The sequence below is a fragment of the Ixodes scapularis genome, unplaced genomic scaffold (genome assembly GCF_016920785.2).
Source record: "Ixodes scapularis isolate PalLabHiFi unplaced genomic scaffold, ASM1692078v2 PGA_scaffold0__279_contigs__length_252992795, whole genome shotgun sequence".
NCBI lineage: Eukaryota > Metazoa > Arthropoda > Arachnida > Ixodida > Ixodidae > Ixodes > Ixodes scapularis.
The window spans coordinates 60260961-60280836 of record NW_024609835.1 but is presented as its reverse complement, the minus strand read 5'-3'; the positions used below and the strand labels follow the sequence as shown (position 1 = coordinate 60280836).

Below are 19876 nucleotides of genomic sequence, written 5' to 3'. Positions count from 1 at the left end.
GCTCGCGACGCCGCTATTCGCCGAATTCAGCCACGTGACCGTCCGCAATCGACGGAGCACGGCTCCTACACGCACGAGGAGTGACTTTTCCGCATAACTTATGATTTCAAGATGGCTCAACGCGCAACTCTGGCTCCCGTAGGGCAGACGCCGTGGGATGCGCAACATGACTAGGGGCCAGAGGAACTGTCCTCATTCGCGTATACTCGTTTTGAAGGGCGCGAGGCGCGCGACCGCGCCTGCGCGAGGGCCCTAAACCGACACTGCCCCTGCCGGTAGGTGCGCTAATCGAGAGTGAAATTTCGACGCCCTTTCTTGCCTTTTTCAGACACCTCTCTCTTCTTCCGCCGTGGTCTGGACTTGTGCTTCCTGTATTTATTGTGATTGTTGATAAGTGGGTAAGTTCCTCTTCCGTTAAATTCGGAACCCGTTTATTCTGAGTTAATCTTTTTTTTTACAAAAATGTGGAGTTTATTAGAGTTTGTTTCTGACCATATTCACAATTTTCCGAAATTCGGAGTTTAATTTTGCTGCAGGCATGTAGCCAGGATTTTGTTTCCGGGGGGGGGGGGGGGGGGAGCGGGAGCGGGAGCGGGCGGGCGGGCGGGCGGGGCGGGCGGGCCGTTTATGACAAAATGCGCTGCATGAGGGGGAGGGGGGAGAAAAGGCCCCCCTGGCTACGTGCCTATTTTGCTGTACTCCCAGTGATCCAACATTTAAAATAAATATATGAAAATACCTAAACACCCACATACCCTAAATTCACTTGTATCGCAATAAATGTATTTAGTTCGATTTGGCTTTGGCGCCCCTGCCCTTGGAAGTACAAACACCGTGCCCCACGACAAAACTGGCAAAACAGTCTTGCTCGAATAAACGTCGATACTTTAAAACCCCTCAGCACCAGGGCATAACCGTTAGGAAGCACAGAAGCTTCAACTGCCCTGCCTCCATCCTATGAAATGTATGGGTTTATATTTTGCCGCACGAATAGTGTGGTCCAAATTTGCGGAAACCAGAGCAGTGGCTTTTGCCGTGTGACCTAGAAGTACAATAGGACTCGTTTCTTCGTCGAATCTTGACGAGACGGTAAACCCGCTTTGGCCAATAGTCCGAGATTTGAAAGAAAACTGAAGTTGCCTCTCCTCGGGATCAGTGACCCTGTGCTCCAACCAAACGTAACGTCCTCTTTTTTTTTTTTTTTTTTTTTTGGGGGGGGGGGGGGGGGATAAATTTAAGCTGGCGAAAATTTTACCGTCGAGTGTTTTCGGAATTTATCGGATTTATCCGAAAACACGGAACCGTATCTACCCTGTTGCAGGTTAATTAACAGCCAGGCGCCCATGCTCCTCCTCTATCCTTTCCACTTTAGCAGGCTGAAGGCTAGAGAGGAAGCAAAAGGAGGTGAGGAGGGGCTCGCCTCCCCTCCAGCATTCGCTCTGCAAGTGGAAATAGTGAAGGGAGACCTTGGTCTGCTCTTCTTAACCTGCCACACGGTATAGTGATACGTATAGGACTAACTAAGTGTTTCGGAGTTTATTTCTCGTGAAATTCATAGGTTCTTTATTGGAGTTCATTGTCTCGCCGAAAATTCTAAGCTTATACGAGTTTTTTTTTTTTTTTTTGATAATTCAATTTAAAAGCAAATATTATCCGGACATAAAAGCCTGTCCTAAATTCATAAGAAGTCACATGTATCGAATGTTATTTCTTCAGCTAGATTGTAAATTCGCACCCTTGCCATTGGTAGTACTAACTGTCGCACAACAAAACTTGCAAACGAGTGTTGCTTTAATAAACGTCGATACTTCTCTTGACGCAGTCCCTGGAAAGTTCGTTTTCTTCCCATCCTATTCCACCGCCCACGGGGTGTAGTCCGGCAAGATGAAACCAGCCGCTCCCCTCCCTCCTATTATCATAGCTTTTATTGCTATAATAAAAACAGAACCCGGCCTTTCTGTAATATATGTCAAAACTAAAACAGGCAGTTTTGTCGTCACCAAAAATTGCATTGACCCCCAGAACAAAATATGTCGAGATGAACGCTGAACTCAATTTTGTCAATAATTCGAGATTTTAAAGGAAAGTGGAGAGCCTTTCATTTGGACCACTGATATCCTATAGCGACCAAACTTGTTTTTAAAATACTGTTTTCGTTTTTTCATTGTAAAACTAAGATTTTGATTTTTTTTTAAATTATTATTCTGACAAGGCCGATTCCATCAAGAGTTCAGCGCAGGCGTGAAGACACCTTCAGTTCACAAGAGGCAGGAGGCAGTTCTCAAGATGCCTCGTGCCGTCTCGTGCTCTGCCCGCGCAGTGCTCCAGCGAGGTTGGGACGTTGGGGCACGTGCAGGGACTAAACTCTCCTCGATGCATTGCCGCAGGGGAGGCGTAAACTCACTGAATCCTGGGAAAGTAGCGCCATTGCCTTCCGTATACCTGCTAACCAGACACAAACAGATACTAACATACAGCCGATCAGGCCCTCACAAGGCGATTGGCTAATTTGTCTACGTTGCCATGGAAATCACCATCTTGGCCCATTCAAATCTTCGAAGCTTCCAGAAGGTCGTTCTAAACCAGTCGAGCCAAGATCACAATGGAGCATCATCGTACTGGAAGCGTTCCTCGCCAATATAAACGTCTTTGGCACTGTGTAGGCAATCAACTTATCAATCATGCCCATCTCCGCGGATCTCTTACAATTGTATCGTTCTTTTTGCGTATTTTAAAACAGTAAACTGATTTTTCTGTGCCTCCAAGCACCGACACGGCATGTCGTGATGGTATACGGTGTGTGGATAGAAAAATCTCGATATACAAGAAACGTATCCATAAAGCTACCGTCACCAGCAAATCTAGATCGGCTCACCAAGAACGGAGGGGTTACGGAGAAATTGCTCATCTCAAGGACCAAAATGGCGACCATACGGGGAACTTGGTGCTACTTTCCCAGGATCCAGTGACTTTAGGGTGGCGTAGCCAAAATGGCTGGCCAACTCGGTCTATTGACCTAAATTTTACTGACGAGCAGCACATGTTTTTCAGATTTTATCGAATTTATCCGAAAACACGGAACAGCGATAACTGATAAGGCATACTCTTCGACCGGGGACGCGTCCAACGTACACCGTGTGCTGTCTAAAGAAGACACGTTTTCTGCTTGTGAAGTCACAACACATGCTGTACCGGAAGTGGAGCTTTTCCTCCGGTTCCAGTCCCAAAAACAAGAAAGGGAAGACAGCGAGGACGCGAGGAGAAAAGCCGCGCTGCTTGCGTGGTTATTGACATGTCCAAACTGAAAACGAACGCACTCGCCGCAACTTTCACGTCTTTTGAGGGAAGCGTGCGCTTTCTTTGGCCTGACGGCATTTTTTGTATTCTGTTTCGACAGCCTGTCGTGGTATAGCCTGGCGGCTCTGGTGGCCGACTCCGACAGCATGGCCAGGGCGCCCAGAAGTTCGAGCAGCTCCTCGGACGACGATGTGTCATGGCGGTTCAACCTGTTCAAGTGGACCTGGAAGGAACGCACAGAGAACAATGGACAGGGCGGGCACACCAGCCGAAACAACACCACCCAAAACACCAGTCGTACTCAGCAGACGACCGAACCGACGGACAAGCCGGCGGCTGCCGATGCAAGTAAAACCGCACGGATTTCTTTCGGCTATGCTTCGTTTTAAGTCCGACCGCAGCCGACGGTATGCGGAGCGGAAATTCGTCTGCTTCTTTTACAGGGGTTGTGGTGACGTCAGAACGCCTGGCTCTGGTGGGCTCTGATTGAAAGGTAGTGACCTCGAGGCAGCTTGCTTTGAGATCTACGCACTATCCATCAATCAGAACCAATCGGAGGTCGGCGTTCTGAAGTCACCACAAAACCTGCAAAGGAGGCAGACGGACTTGTGCTCCGCATACGATTCACGGGGCCAATCAAGCAGCGCCATAAGGGCCATGGCGCTCGTTGTCTTTTGGGGTTTGCTATCATCGGCTAAAGCAATCGTGTACAGAAAAAGCGCAGGATCATGGAGCATTCACTGTACGCGGGACAAGAAAAAACAATCTACGAAAACTCCGTAAAGGGCGCTTTCACTGGCGTAATTTGATCCACCATTTTGTTGTTGTGAGCTGTCTGGAGCGTGCCGAAGGCGAGCATTCCAAGGATACATGACCGCTTGAAATGCGTAGTGCACAGAACCTTATAATCTTCTCAACAGGCTGCGATGTAATCTTTGAGATCAGTAAATTTGTATGAAAAAAACAAAATAACAACAAAACGGATTGAGGTCATGTGAAAACGCCCTATTATGATATGCTTGCGTGAGATGCTACACGTTCCTAACAACCCAGCATGGCCGCAGAACCTGACGCTCGCTAGATGGTGCTACCTACGATAGAACGGTGTATACTCCGTGTCACTAGATGTGTGCAGTGCAGGCGAAGACAACGCCATGTGAAGTAAGAAAGGCGAGCACTAGGAAGGCGGGACGGGAGAGGAGAGCGAGGGGATAAAGGGTGATCACTAAAGCCCCTTTATACAGAAAAGTAGCGACATCCTTTGAAGATTGCCGCCTGCTATCTTGGGCCAAACCGGGCGGCGCTACTATCGACGCGAGGGTGGAAAAAAGCGAAGCATAAAGATAAAAGGTGTGTGCGTCAGAGGAGGAGGGAGAAGGAATGCTTATGCTGTCGGAGTGCAGTGCATGGTATGAGCTTATGTCGCCAACCAAATAATGCCGACTGTGCAACATCACGGCTTTCATCGTTTTTCTTGGAGCACATCCTTCGAGGCTGGTAGACCGTGACAGCGCGCTTTTAGCCTGTATGTATGTATTTGCGTGTCTTTCAGCCTTTGACTGCACTCCGTCTGCTATCTTGGGCCAAACCAGACGACGCTACAGTCGACGCGCGGGTGTAAGAAAGCAAAACATAAAGTTAAAAGGTGTGCGCGTCAGAGGAGGAGGGAGAAGATGTTGCTACCTTTTTTTATTCAGGGGCATTAGTGAGCACTGGGAACGTTAGAGAGGAGAGGAGGTTTTGCTTCTGCTTCCCAGCCTTCCGAGTGTTTGTCCTTTCTCCCCTCGCCTAGCGTTGCCTTCGCCTGTACTGCACGCAACTAGTGAATCGAGGAGGTGTTGACGCGCTTCCTCGCTCGCCTCCTCTCCAGCGTTCGCTCGCTAAAGTGGAAAGAGTGGAGGGCTCTGGAGAGGAGCTTATCCCGATTTTATACATGATGATCGCTACCTTAGTCCTGCTTTTATTAACCCGTAACAGCGTGTAGTTAACCATTTCCTTTATTTGTTGGTTTCTCCCTCTGGATGTAATGAAACCGGAAGCTCTTTCAGGGGCGTGCTCTTGTGGCCCTCGCCTCACAGGTACCCGAGGACTCGGAGGACGACGATACGTCGCCGCCGAGGGAGAAGTGCAGCATCTGCCTGAGGACCTTTCGCGAGGCGGACACCCTGAGGCGAGTGGTCAAGCACGCTGTCTTCCGAAGTCCGCCTGGTCCTGGAGTGTAGGACCACGAGGTCCTACACTGCAGTACCAGAAGTGCAGGAACTGCAGTGTAGGACCTGCAGGTCCTACACTGCCGGAAAAAAAGCGCTGCTGTTTATTTATTTATTTATTTATTTATTTTTTAGGGGGGGGGGGGGGGTACACATTGAGCGTCATTTTTCAAAGTTTGGGATCGCGTAATTTGAGAGGTCAATCCGCAGAATCCAGATCCAGTTGTAATTCTGCACATTACGTGTTATACGTATGTTTTCAAAATGTCAGCTCACGTAACAAATACGTAAACCATTTTTTTTTTCGTAAGCGGCGAGAAAGGGGAACAAAAAGGGGGAAGGGGTCGATATTATTTACCCACCTACGTCAATGAAAATTAAATGTTGCGGTCACTCTAGAGCGTCCGCATCTCCGATTATATATAGATAGACCTGATACGGTTTGAAATATTGACAGATTTCTTTAAAATATATTATAAGTCACATGGAAGGACACCGCATCAGCATCCCTGCACCCTTTACTCGACTCCCACCTTCCTTGCGTCGGCTCGTTGGTTGCGTATTTTCTCCGAATGTTCTTTATATATATATATTTATTTTATTTTTCTGTACCTCCAAAAAATACTGTTTCAAACCGAAATTCTTCCGTAGTTTAAACTATATTGTGAAGTTGAACAATGAACGGTAGCAGTCACAAGCATGATAGCTTTGACTGTCACTGTATTTTCTGTTTAGCTCTATAAAACGAAGACATATTTGGGCAGTCTCCATACAGTATACGAATATTTTACACATGTAGGGATCTTGACGTGTCGTGGAGTCCACACAAACATCTAGATTACGTCGACGACGCTCACGCGTTCTCTCTTCTAAAGTCCCCCTCGTCGTGATTACAATATGTTATTAGGCACTAGGTCATAAGTTGTCGCTAGTGTTTGAACGAGACTTTAGAGGCGAGCAAGAAGGGCCATCTGGCCGATAACGTCCCTTTCCTGGTGTTGTCTCTGTTCTTTTCTCCAGCGCTCGGCCAACATGCTCGGCGCGTTGGAACAGGTGGAGATACGGCAACATTTTAATTGGCGGTTACGTGTCTTCTGCTAATAAAATGGGGGAAAAAAAAAAAAAAAAGCTCCTAACACACACAATGTTTAAGGAACCTACACTCAAAATTTAAATTTCTTTAATTCAGAAACCTTTTCGCGCGAGCGTATTTATCGGGCAACCAGAGGTACGTGGTGTGAAAATGACAGACGCACTTGCGCGTTGTATTATTAGGGAGTTTTAGCATAGAACGATCGAACAACTCCGATAATAATACCCGATAACGACACTGTGCATGCGCAAAGGCGTTAGCGGAGCATCGCGCATCGTTTTTGGAGTTATTGGAACGAGCTGAAACAGATCATTAAAATGGATATATTTTCACATTTGCTCCTACGGTCCGCAGACCGCAGCTTGTCCCCGACATGTAGAAGCATCATCTTTAAAGGTTACAGAACGGAAGGAATAAGGCAGACTTTTTGATGCTCTTCTTGTTCTGTCAAAATAAGTCACGAAATTCTTCCCATTCGGGATCGTGAATATTAACTTACCATAATTTTACTCTGACATATATAGTAAAAAAAAAAGGACTGTTAATGATGGGGATGCATGAGTAAATGCTACATATGGGTAATTTCATCTCAAATCGTGGGAAAAAATATTCTCAAACAATTCTGAAAAAAAAAAAAAAAATGCTGGAGTTTGTAGATGCGACGACCAAAGCGAAGGAGGAGGTGTGAGAAAACCTAGTGGTAGTACATGCAGGATTAAATTATGTTTTAAAGGCACGGAGCCAGAACCTCGGTAGGCAGTTAGAGTTGAGGTTACGTAAGCTGAGGGAGGTCTCCGAGACTGCGCATGTGCAAATATGCACCATCCCAGAGGTCTGGGGACAGTCTCTAAAAATAGAGAAGCGGGCGCTGGAAGCTAACCGGGTGATAAGGGGGATGAGCCGACGATTTGAGTACGGAGCAATGTAAGTAAACAGAGTGGTGTACGAGGTTTGCTTCGACCCTTTTACACGGGGCATCCAATCCACTAGAGTGGAACCACTGGTAGCACGGTAAACTATAGGATTGGACGTCGCATCGTACATTTTTGGGGGGGTCCTAGAGCCCTCAGGGTGCCAATTTAAGTGAGGGCCAAAATGTAGATCCAGGGGGGAGGGTTTGGGAGGGCGGGAGGGAGCCTCGTAGGAATAGGAAAAAGAAACAGCTTAATATGGGATTCATAAACATGCAGAGGGCAGGAACGGAATAAAGTGGGAGGAGATCGAGTAGCAATTAGAAAGCGAAAACTTTGCAATGTATGGATTAGCAGCAACACATTTGAGGGACATGGAAGAACCACCATACATACCGGGATGTCATTGGATGCGATGCAACCTGCCCAAAGGGGAATGCAAGGGAGGGGGATTAGGGGTGTTTGTGAAGGGTCAGGAATGGGAAAGAGAACGAGAGGGCTGCAGGGAACATATGTGGATCAAAGGCAGTATTCCGGGTTTGGACACAATCCTGGGTTTTGTGCATCTAAAAACAGGGAGTGATGCAGGGGAGGAAAACGCAGAACACCTAACATGTATATGAGGAGACGGTAGAAAAACCGGCACTAACAGGGAAATACTTATCTTGGGGGACATGAATGCGCATTTGGAAGACTTTGATGGATACAACAGGGAGGATGTTAGAAGAGTTCTGCGAAGCTTTTGATCTGGTATTGGTTAATGCCCAGGTAAAATGTGATGGAAAAATAACGTGGGAAAGAAAGAACTCGCACTCGACTATTGATTACTATTCGACATCGCGGAATCTATACAACAGATTAGGAGAACTGGAAATAGGTGAGCAAGGCACAAAAAGTCTGGGGAGCGACCATAAGAGAATCAAGATCAGATTTGGCATAGTATAGGCCAGATCAAAAGCAAAAACAAGAGGGTAAAAATAAGTTCAATGATAAACAATTACAGGATGTATCTAAGCGAGTCGAGAACATAGATACCACAGCAACCGGAAAGACAATGGACTTAGTGTTTTCAAAAGAGTGTTAGAGAAATATCGAATTAAACAAGGAGGAAGAAAACTCAAACTCAAAAACTGGTGGGATAAAGAGGTTAAGCCAGCAATATCGAGACGCCAAGCGGCATTTAGAGAACAGCGATGGGCAAAGGAAAAGGGGGTCACACCAGCCGAAGTAACATCAAAATGGGATGACTTTCAAGAAAGAAAGCGGGAGGCATCAGCATTGATACAAGCCAAAATTGGGAAAGCAGGGGTCCAGTGGATCATAGAGATAAACGAGAAGGATAGAAATGCGGCAAAAAGGTTCTGGGAACACATCGGTACACTGGGGAAAAAGATCGAGGTGTACGAGCAGACACTAACCACACGGGAAGGGACAAAGGCAGAGGGGGAAGAGGCAAGAGAATACATTAGACATACTTAGGGTTCTGCGTTTTCGGTTTCTATTTTTTCAAAATTCGGCGTACTTTTTTCGGTGTTTATTTTAAAATTCAATTTTCGGTTTTTTTCGGCGTATATTTATGCCCACAAAAGTTTATTGGCTTTTTTCGGTGAATATAAAATGAAGACCAATGGACACCGGATCAGATGATCCCTGTAGCTCTAATATTTGTGATCACTCAAAGAAGAACGGCACAGATACATTGGAAAAGAAATGGACACTTTATTTGGCAAATGTGTGCAACTGTAAAAGAAAAACAAAAAACAAAAAAACTGAGAAGCACAAACAAGTCAGATATGAAGCCTATGTCCAAAAACATAGAACTTCACCTTCTGTACATCAGGATTAAGTTATCTTATTATAGTACACACACATGTACGATCCCAGGTTCTCCTCGCTGATCCGCACTCTTTCTTTCCTATTATTATGGCCCTGTGCTTCGAGAACGCCCTCTCAACACTAATACTGGACACTGGCAGGCTGAGGAGATGAAGCGCTGCCTGAGCCAAAATCGGCCAATCAACCAATTGTGATCGCCAAAAAAAGAGAGACGGTGCGACTTGTTGAAGCTCAACACAATATGCAGAACTTGCATAAAATCAGCCTTCCTTACAACAAGTTTGAAAACACGCTTGTACATGGCGAAGGTATGGGGCATTTCGGAGTTCACGTTCCGATCGATGATGCGCACATTAAACCAAGACGTCGTGATGGCACCCGTGTATCCCTTACCTTCGGACACGTTTCGATAGACACTGTCGTTCCACTTTTTCGCCACGGATCTGCGGTACGACTGGAAGGTCAACGTGACCTTTTCCGGTTAAAACTAAATTTAAAGAAATGGATTCGACGTACTTTTATCGGTTTTTATCGGTTTAAAAAAAAAAATGCCGAACCTAAAAACTGACCTTTTTCGGTTAAAACCGAATTTCCGAGAATGGATTCGGCGTACTTTTATCGGTTTTTATCGGTTTAAACCGAAAACTCCGAACCCTAGGTCACATACTATTGAAGCAACATTTTCGGAGTTAGAAACAGATCAGGCCGTAGGGAATGGTAGCGTCTAAAAAATACAAGAGGAGGACCATAGTGAAGAAGAGGAAATTACCACAGAGAATGGGAAAAAGCAGAAGGAAAGGTTCCGGTTGGAACTGCGACAGGTCCAGACGGCATACCAATGAGACTGATAAAATTCTAAGCAAAACAAGCAAATTGAAACTGAGGCAGGTGATTGACCAGATAATTATGGGAGGTGAGGTACCCAGTGGCTGGAAATTGAGCAGGATGAGATTATTATATAAGGACAAGGAAGACGAAGACAGTATCAAGTCATGCTGACCAGTCACAGTAACTTTAGTAATATAAAGACTAGCTATGCATATTGTAAAAAGAAGAATGGAAGATTGCGCAGGCGAGAAAACAGATTCTGGGGGAGCTTCAAAACAGTTTCAGGAGGGATAGACGACTAGATGATAACTTATTCGTAATCACTCAGTGCCTAGAGATGACAATGGCAGGTCAAAGGACGTTATGGGTAGCATTTTTGGACATCAAAGGAGCATGACAATGTGAATCAGGAAAAACCCTAGGACCAACTGAAGTGATATAGGCTAGGGGGAACCACTCTTAATTTCTAGAACGGGTGTATACGGAGAATAGGGTGGTTATAACATGGGAAGCCGAAACTACGAGACCAGCAGCATTAAAAAGAAAACTTAGTCAGGGTTGCCCATTGTTTCCCCTGCTCTTTATGATGAACCTCAGTGAGATGGAAAAAAGATTAGAACAGTGCAACCTAGGTTTTGACCTGACTTGCATGGAGGAAGAACTTAAAGTAAATCAAGTATCGCCAGGGTTAATGTATGCAGACGATATTGTACTCGTATCAGAAAGTCGTGAGACAATTCGCAACTTTCAGCGATGTCAGAATCGCCCTCTCTGGCTCCTGGATAATCGGCTTCACAATACAGGTGCTTGCCTACACCACGGTGTAAGATACCCTCTTTAGGTGAGGACACGGTGGGGCTGAACGCGCGGCGCGAGGAATCAGATAGTGTTCGTTCGACGGGCATCCGAAAGGCTGCATTATTCCGCTGCATAGAGTTATTATAATAAACGCTAGAGGCTCAGCTGGCGCTAGTGTCTATAGGACTTCCGGTTGCAAATTGAAGCAGACAGCATGCAGTCTACTTTTCCCGTCTTCCCGTGTATTCCTATGGGGAAACGCGCGTGAATTTTGTCTCGTCGCCGGAAAATAACATTAATAATTTTTGTTATATCGGTTGTACCGGATAGTATGTATCTTTATTAATATTGTGAAAGTGTAATTCCTTTAGTTACAGCATTTTTCCTTTACCGCTGAACGATGTCATACTTCTCTGTATTTCAGGCCCAAACCTCTGTTTCATGGCAGGTATGTAGAAACGAGCGACGATTCCAAGCAAAATAACAATCGAAAGGAATGTAGAGTGTGTTCAAAGTTCGCCAGCATTCCGTTGGTGCTTATATATTGCTAATATATGCCTGTCCTCTCACTATATGAAAATGCCCCCGTCGTGCATATTTACGAGTGGTTAAAAAAACGTTCGAAACGTAAATAATAAAGTACGTGGGCTACGAAAGGTATATTTGCCTATTATTTGCTATGCTGTGCAGTTTTTATCGCGCACCTGTTCTCTGGCTTCCCCCTATTTGCAAAGATTTGGAGCGTGCGGGAGATGATTTGAACACCGAACAAGCATCTTCGTATGTATTCATGAGCAGAAAGAATAAAGCAGTACTTATTTATTACAAATCAAACTATATTACGTGACTCAATTTATTTTAATCGTCTGCAAGCAAAAGGAGTTACTTATCCAGTGTTACTGCGTAGTTCTTGCCGTCTCTCTTGGTTTTCCACGTTTTCCACAAGTCCTTCGTTCGTTTGGCACTTATATCCCCCATGCTGGAAAGCGCCGACGCCGTGTTCGCGCTAACAGTGTCCGACAGTGCACATAAATACATGTACCAAACAGTTTTAGCACCGTTTTTCATGCCACGATTTTAAAATAAAAACGCCGTAACTGACCAATTATTTCATCTGCGTGTCTGGGAAATGTTCCAATGTGCCTAGTAGGCACGAATTATTCGTGATATTAGCTCTTATGATCGAGCGCAGGGAGGAAATGCACTCGCTTTTTTCCGTAGAAATGCATTACCGGAAGTCAATTTCGGACTGCTTGCTGTCTGCTTCAATTTGCAACAGCACACTAGCGCCAGTTGAACCTCTAGCTTTGATAGACTGATAGACGTGCTGCGCTGCGAAGTTCTACAGAACAAACGCGTGACTAAAAATTGGAAATTTTTTTTTTTCACACATTATACATTATAATGTATAATGTACATTATAATAACTCTATGTTCCGCTGCTACCGTGCCCGCGGCTGACAGTGTCGCTGGCGGCCAAACGGCGAAACTGTGTGAGAGCGGAAAAAAATGATCTCGTTGCCATGACACCCCGGTACACCGTGGTCTTTCTGCACGTGTGACAACCTCGCTGGAGCTCTGCGCGTGAGGAGTATGAGGCGGCACGAGCCGTCTTGTGCGTGCCCACGGGTCGACGAGTCATCTGCCGGCGCCGCTTGAAACCATAGTGAGAGAGAGTGAAGAACGAACTTTTTCGGGCACGTCGCGAGGACCGTGCGCTGTCCTCACCTGAAGAGTATTATCTTACACCGTGGCCTACACCTTCCTGACGTAAAAGAATAAAGTAATGCTCTTATACTGCTCGTATCTAGCAAAACTATAATTACTTACGCGTCGCAAACCCCGTCTCGTACGGCTGTTCTACAACGATCATCCAGATGGCAGCCAACCTCCACGCCCCCTACCAAGGAGGATAGAAGGGTAGAAGCATAGAGTTATTATAATGTACGCTAGAGGTTCAAGTGGCGCTAGTGTGCTGACGCAAATTGAAGCAGACAGCAACCAATCGAAAATTGACTTCCGGTAATGCATTTCTATGGGAAAAAGTGAGTGCATTTTCTCCCTGCGCTCGGTGATAAGAGCAAATATCCCAAAGAATTTGTACGTGCTAGGTAGCTTGAAACATTTCTCAGTCAGGCCGACGGAATAATTGGTCAGTTACGGCATTTTTCTTTCGAACTCATCGCATTAAAAACTGTGCCAAAGCGGCTTCGTACGTGTATTTATGTGCACCGTCGGACACTGTTAGCGCGAACACGGCGTCGGCGATTTACAGCATGGGGGATATACATGTCAAACGAACGAAGGACATGTGGAAAATCAAGAGCGGCGGCAAGAACTGCGCAGTAACACTGGATCAGTAACTCGCAGTGCATGTACGATCAAAATAAATTGAAGGCCACGTAATCTATTCCGATTTTAAATAAGTAAGTACCGCTTTATTCTTTCTGCCCTGAGCGAAGCTGCTTGTTCTACGTTCAAAATATCACCCGCGCGCTCGATATCTTTTAGAACAAGTGCGCGATAAAAGCTGCCCGGCAGAGAAAACAATACGAAGAGACACCTTTCATAGCCCACGGACTTTATTATCTACGTTTTGAAGGTTTTTATCCGCTCATGCAGGACGGGATCGTTTTCATATAGTGACAGGACTGGCATATTATCAATATACAATCGTCACCGGAATGCTGGCGAGCCTTGAACCCACTCTATATTCGTTTCGATTGTAATTTTGCTTTGAATCGTCGCTTGTTTTTTTTGTTTTTTTTTACACACCTGCTGCGGAACACACGTTTGGGACTGAAATGTAGCAAAGTTTAACATCGTTCACTGATGAAGAAAAATGCGCTAACTAAAGCAATTACACTTTCACAGTGTTAATCAAGGTACATACAATTCGGTACGACCTAAATAACCAAAGTGTTCCGTGTTATTTTCCGGCGAAGAGGAAAAATGCATGCGCGTTTTCCCATAGGAATGCACAGGAGCATCGCAAAAGTAGACTGGTGGCTGTCTGCTTCAATTTGCGTCACGGAAGTCGCATAGACACTAGCGCCAGTTGAACCTCTAGCGTACATTATAATAACTCTATGGGTAGAAGAGGGCATGACGCCGGCCGCGTAGCCTCCACAAGCCATGCTCCCTTGACGCCTCGCCCCTTTCTCATTTTCCTCCTTACCCCCCTCCCTTATCAGGCCAACGTGACCACGTCACAAGACCGTAGCTAGCTTTCGATCTGATAAAACCTATATACCGGACGGAGCGCGCGCAAGCCTGCAAGGAATCCTTCTACAATCAACCATTAATCTCACACGTGACATGTCACGCGCACCAATCGCCAGAGAGATCTACGGTCACGTTGGTCACAACATCGTTTAAACTTTTTGCGACTAGGCTTCACCAATATTGCAACGTGTCCCCTCCTAGTACTTATAATCTCCTTGCCCCCTTTAGGTCGTGGAAGTTGCGAATGCAGGAACTGATTAGGATTTGCAGCAGGGAAAGGGACAATTTAGGCCTAGCAAGCCTCTGCTGCGTTGCGCGAGGACAGCGCAGCAGTGGTTGGTTGCACTATTTCTCCACGGGGCGTGGTGCCGTCGGGGCCGAGATGCGCTCTGATTGCAAACCGAAACTTAAAAACACGTCGAATTTGTGCGGTGCTTCAGAAAACCGTAAAATGCTGCGCGTGCCTTAAAGGGGTAGTGAAACGAAATTTTAGCGACGATCTTGTTGCATAAATATGGGCTAGGGACAGGCACCACCTCGAAAATATAAATATTGCGCTGTAAAACACAGGAGAACTAATTTTAAACATATTTAAACGATTTCAAATTCTCATCTGGTGGATGGGGGGAAGTTCTCGTGACATCACTTGTGCCAAAATAGCAGCGCCGTTCTGCGGCAATACGGCGTGCCGGCAGAATTCGCCTAGGCCTGAACGCGTTTGCAAAGCCTTGGCGGAGAAAGTCAAAGCGTAGTTGGCCACAGTGAGCTCGTTCTCGTTGCGGCTCTTTGCACGACACGGCCCGAGCATGCTTCTGGCACGGCCGGTATTAGTTGCTGCGAGTCGCGAGCTGCAAGCCGACGTTAAAAAGGATATGTTTGAACTACGAGGGTGTCAGCAAGAGCCACGCAAATGCCAAATACCTGTTCACACTCGGAGCGGATACGCGCGTTTGATCGAAGTGCTGGATTCGCTCTGTTAGACCGCGTTTCGGTAAGCGCTTCTGGACCGATCTTTTACGATTGCAACTCGATACTGACATGACACTCGGCAAAGAAAGGTTAGACCGACATCGCGTAGCTCCAGGACCGTAGCTCTCAAGTTTTGAGCAGCGCTCCAGGCGAGCAAAATAGAATATTTGGCTCGCGTTTCGAACATGCGTCAATAAGCTTCTCCAGTAGAGTTTTTTTCTACTCCGTTCCATTCTTAGTAGTGATGGGACGAATCTTTATCCGAATCGAGATTCGGAGCCGAATCTGGAGATTCGGAAAGATTCGGAAGAGTAGCCGAATCTCAAGAGATTCGGAAAAGTTCGGAAAGATTCGGAGCGTTGCCATGGTGGCCTGATCACGTTGATGAGTCTTTCAATTTTTGTAATATTAAATTCTCTAAATTCTACAAAGTGCACAAAATAATATTGTAATATGATATCACAGTAATAAATGAAATCTCCCGCTTTGTTTATATTATTTTGGATGTTTGTCGAATGGTACCGCTGGTATCGCGGGAAACTTGGTTTCGGTTTCGGATTGCGACCAAAATAGGCATGCTTGGTGCACGTGGAAATACAAGTCCACGTTTTCATCGCCGCAAGAGATCGATGCCGTACGTGCTGTTCGGTACAGACACATTTCACGTCCATAGTTACGGTTATACTGGCACACACCACACAAGTGAGTATATTCGGATCGATTATCGCCAACGTGTGTGCACTGAGGTATTGTTATCGGAACGCGGGAAACAGCCTTAAAAAACCCCTTGCGACGTACTATTAATCTCCCGCACTGCATTTGTACCTTTCTGGTTAATAATATCCGATTTCGTAGTGTTTGTTTCCGCGTTGGACACCCCTGTGTTGTGTTTCTTTTTCACCAAAAATAAAGTTCACGCACATAAAACTTGCTGTCGAGGACAGAGAAGCGACAGTACGAAGTAGTGACGTTTTTCTCTGGCACCGGTGCCGGTACGCGGACGAAGTTGCGACGAGCAACACTCATCTCGCTCTCGCGCCAGCTACAGACATACGCAGGTCTAGAGAACGAGACGGATCATTTCCTTGCCTGAACATGTTTATTTTGCTTTGCGCCACATTATGTATAATACGCAGCATTTCGCTACATTTTACCGATCACCGCGAAACAGCACAGAAACCGAGACCGTGCATTGGTTAGGCCTACGTCAACCGCACCGATCAGCTCAGCTGGATCTGGGCGGGAGGCACTCACTTGATCGAATGACGTTTTAGCGAACGCCCACGTTTTATCGAACGACACTTTAGCGAATAGTCGGACGCCGCGAAGCGGTGTTTTCGGGTGGGCCACGTGAGTTCGTATTTTTGTAATTAGTTGCCGCAGACTGTCGCCGCGAAGCGGCGTAAAGCGCAGCGCGACGGATGGGTTAACGCGCGCCCCCGTTATTCGCTAAAACGACCATTCGCTCAAATGTCGCCGTTCGCTAAAATGTCATTCGCTCTTGTGATATGGACCCGGTTATATGCAATAACAGTACCTAAAAAGAAACACGGACCGCGTTCACGAGCTTTACGACAAGATTCACGCTGCCGTCTTCAACCAGCGACGAATGGGACGAATCTCCGAATCTGCCGAATATTCGTCGCAGGAAGTTCGGAAATTTCCGAATCAGTCCGAATCCGATCTCTGGTGATTCGTCCCATCACTAATTCTTAGTGCCAGCGTAGCAGAGGCTACAAGAGCGAGAAGCTGTTCGTGCCTCTGGATCAGCGTCTTTTCCCCTCGCGGTTTAGGAACGAGCTTAATCCAGCGTCCACTAGCGACGGAAGATGGGGGAAGGTACGTCTTTTTTTCGTCCTTAGACGATTTACACAATACCGTGCACAACAGCTCCTCATCACTGATCAGTGCTGGCTTATTATCAACCTACTTAATTGCACTTGACGTTTGAGCGCGGCTCGCCTAATTGTAATTGGTCAGCAGATTGCACACGACCATATCGGCCGCGCTTCAAAGATTTCCATTCTCGCCGTCTCGTACTTTTGCTTTCGAAAACACCCCTGGCTCCACAACGTTGCCCTATTCGTGCTCCCACGGAATCTATTAGAGTAGATTTGGGACATAGCCATGGTTAATATACTACATAAGAACACGTACAGATCTCTCCCTTTTATTGATAGCAACTCACCGGAACAGCTGGACGATCCAGAACTCCGTGGCCGATATATATAAATGATCTAAAGGCTTCTACGCGTGACACACGTTCAGAACTTTGGCGCGGCGTCAATTCTTGACCGGTATCCAAGCGTGCGAAGGCACAAAGATGCATCACTCGGCGTGCCAAGGAAGCTTTGATCACGCCGCGACACCGGCGACACTTGTTTTCGACGAGTTGTACCTTTTGATACGGCTTCACGCACATTGCACTCGCAAAACACATCCAGACGGCGTCGATTCTTGGTCGGTATCCAAGCGTGCGAAGGCACAGAGACACGGCACTTCGGCGTGCCAAGGGAGCTTTGAACACGCCGCCAGCCCTTCCTTTCGACGCGTTGTGCCTTTTTCCTGCGACAATGCACTTTCGTAAAATTTTCCACGTGTTCACGACGGCAAGTCTCAACAATACACAGAGTCTTCAAAAAACTTCTTCGGCGAATGACGACGAACGAGTAGAAAACGTGTCCACAGCACGCTGGAAAACCGCAGCAAAGGCTAGCAAAAACGGCAAATCGTATCCCAAGCGAGTGAAGTCCGGTGGCTTCACTTGCGGGAGCGGCAAGCGCGATCCAGCAATTGTCATTGAGATCAGTGGTCGAACCGGTCGAATTTGGTTAAAAGTTCGAAGGTTCGTCGAACCGGTTCGACCCAGTCGAACCCCGTAAGTTCGACCAAAAAATCTGGTTCGACAAAAGTTCGCGACACCCCTAGTGACATCATTTGTTGCCACTTCGGGACGACGTTTGATGTATGGGCGGGTTAGGACGTTAAACACACCAGTTGGAGACGCGCTCCAGGCACCATACCTGGAGGGGACATAGTTTGCGGGAGCACTGGGTCTGATATTAGGGGATGGAGGAATTAATGAACAGAATATTACAATAACGAAGAGAAGGTTAGAAGATAAGTGGAAAAGGTCTAAGGAAGTGTAATATTACACGAAATTCGGCATTAACAAGAGACAAAATAAACTACGCCAGGCGGCGCAAGCTGCCGCCCGGTACAAAGGGAACAGCCAGTATTTAATATTCATCAGAGCCGTATATGTAGAGAGTTTGGCCATTCGTTGGGAAGTATAGGAGACAAAGGAAGCGGCGCCATTGGCCGAAAGCGGGCTGGGCGTGTTCCAGGGCGTCTTCACAAATTCGAATGTGACCAACCAGAAGCCGGAAATAATACCCTGGCGGTGGTCGCAAGAAACAAACCTGATAACTGCATTGGAGTAACTCTCGATGGCTGAAAATATGGTACACGTGATGTTTCAATCACACTCATCTAAAATGATGGTGGAAGAGTGCGACTAGCAGAAAGATCGACATAATCCTTACGCCAAACGCCGAGCGCCGGGAATCTGCCGTCCGAGCGGTCACACTCTGTCCGCGCAAAACAGAGTTGAGCGGCGCATTCGTTTCTTACATCTTTCTGCATGATCATGATGAAACAACACGTGCACCCTATTTTCAACCACAAAGAGTCACTACACTTCACTCTTACGCACTTATTACAACCATATACGAACATATACCTTCGATGATCGATCGGCTCAGAACTGTTTCTCGCTACCACCGCTAGGGGATTCTTTTCGGCTTCTGGTTGGTCAAGAGAGCATGCCAAGCCCTCTTTCCGAGTCTGCCGCACGCCCTGGCTCTGCCCGCGCCTCCCATTGACCAAACTCTCTACATATACGGCTCTGATATTCATTCTATTATCTATCCATTTGTGCAGTGAAGGCAAATTCAAAGTGGGAGGCTTTTTGCGCCACCTAGCCTTTAGAGTTGAATTTAGCCACGCACCAATTCCAGTGACCTGAAGGGTGGCGTCATCTAGCGACACGTTCTATCACTACACTCGTGCCCCCAGAGGAGCAAGATGGTGAAATCGGACGTCAGGCGTCAGGCCTCGAGGGCTGCTACTGCGTAGCACACGTGTACTGTTTTTTTGTTTTCATCTTTTTTCCCGCGGGTTAAGGTGTAAAGAGTGGCGACGTGCTCCTTCGCCTCGCAGGCAGCTGCCCTGCGGACACTTGTTCCACAGCCGCTGCGTGACATCCTGGCTTCGGAGGAACAACATCTGTCCGGTGTGCCGGACCCATCTCGCTCCACCGACGCGTAGGCGAAGACAACGCAGCCGCATCGAAGCCTGAGCCGTCGGAGTCCGTTCTCGTGATATTTCACAAATATATGTCGAAACTCGACAGTGTTTCAACAATTTTGCGCGCTCGTTATAACTATATCCGATCCCACCGACCTCGGAACGATACGGGAAATCCTCGTTCGGAACTTATCAGCACGCCAATAAAATCTGCAACGATCCCAAATCCGGAAACCGTTGCAAAAACGGCCTGCCGTCGTTTTTATCTTGTAGTCCCTCGCGCTGCGTCGATAATTCGGGCCAGATGCACAGCGCAGTTCACTGACGAGTTATTTTGATATTCGACAACCCAAATTTTTATATATACTAAATATATATATACTTTATTTTTGCACATTTGA

The 19876-nt window shown here is 46.6% G+C and overlaps 1 protein-coding gene across 1 annotated transcript; it reads left to right on the top strand.

Annotated features, from left to right (window-relative positions):
- Positions 1-231: 231 nt before the first annotated feature.
- Positions 232-19726, top strand: LOC115318914. The gene is made up of 4 exons (XM_040205624.1): positions 232-275; positions 3398-3645; positions 5376-5467; positions 19389-19726. The coding sequence occupies exons 2-4, from the start codon at positions 3444-3446 to the stop codon at positions 19494-19496; spliced, it is 402 nt and encodes a 133-aa protein (XP_040061558.1). The 5' UTR covers positions 232-275; positions 3398-3443; the 3' UTR covers positions 19497-19726.
- Positions 19727-19876: the final 150 nt, after the last annotated feature.

Excerpts from the sequence above, each read along its gene's own strand:
- LOC115318914 (XM_040205624.1), top strand. The coding sequence starts at position 3,444 with ATGGCCAGGGCGCCCAGAAGTTCGAGCAGCTCCTCGGACGACGATGTG. Across the intron at positions 3,646-5,375 it reads GCCGGCGGCTGCCGATGCAA|GTACCCGAGGACTCGGAGGA; the intron begins GTAAAACCGCAC and ends CTCGCCTCACAG. Across the intron at positions 5,468-19,388 it reads CGCGAGGCGGACACCCTGAG|GCAGCTGCCCTGCGGACACT; the intron begins GCGAGTGGTCAA and ends TTCGCCTCGCAG.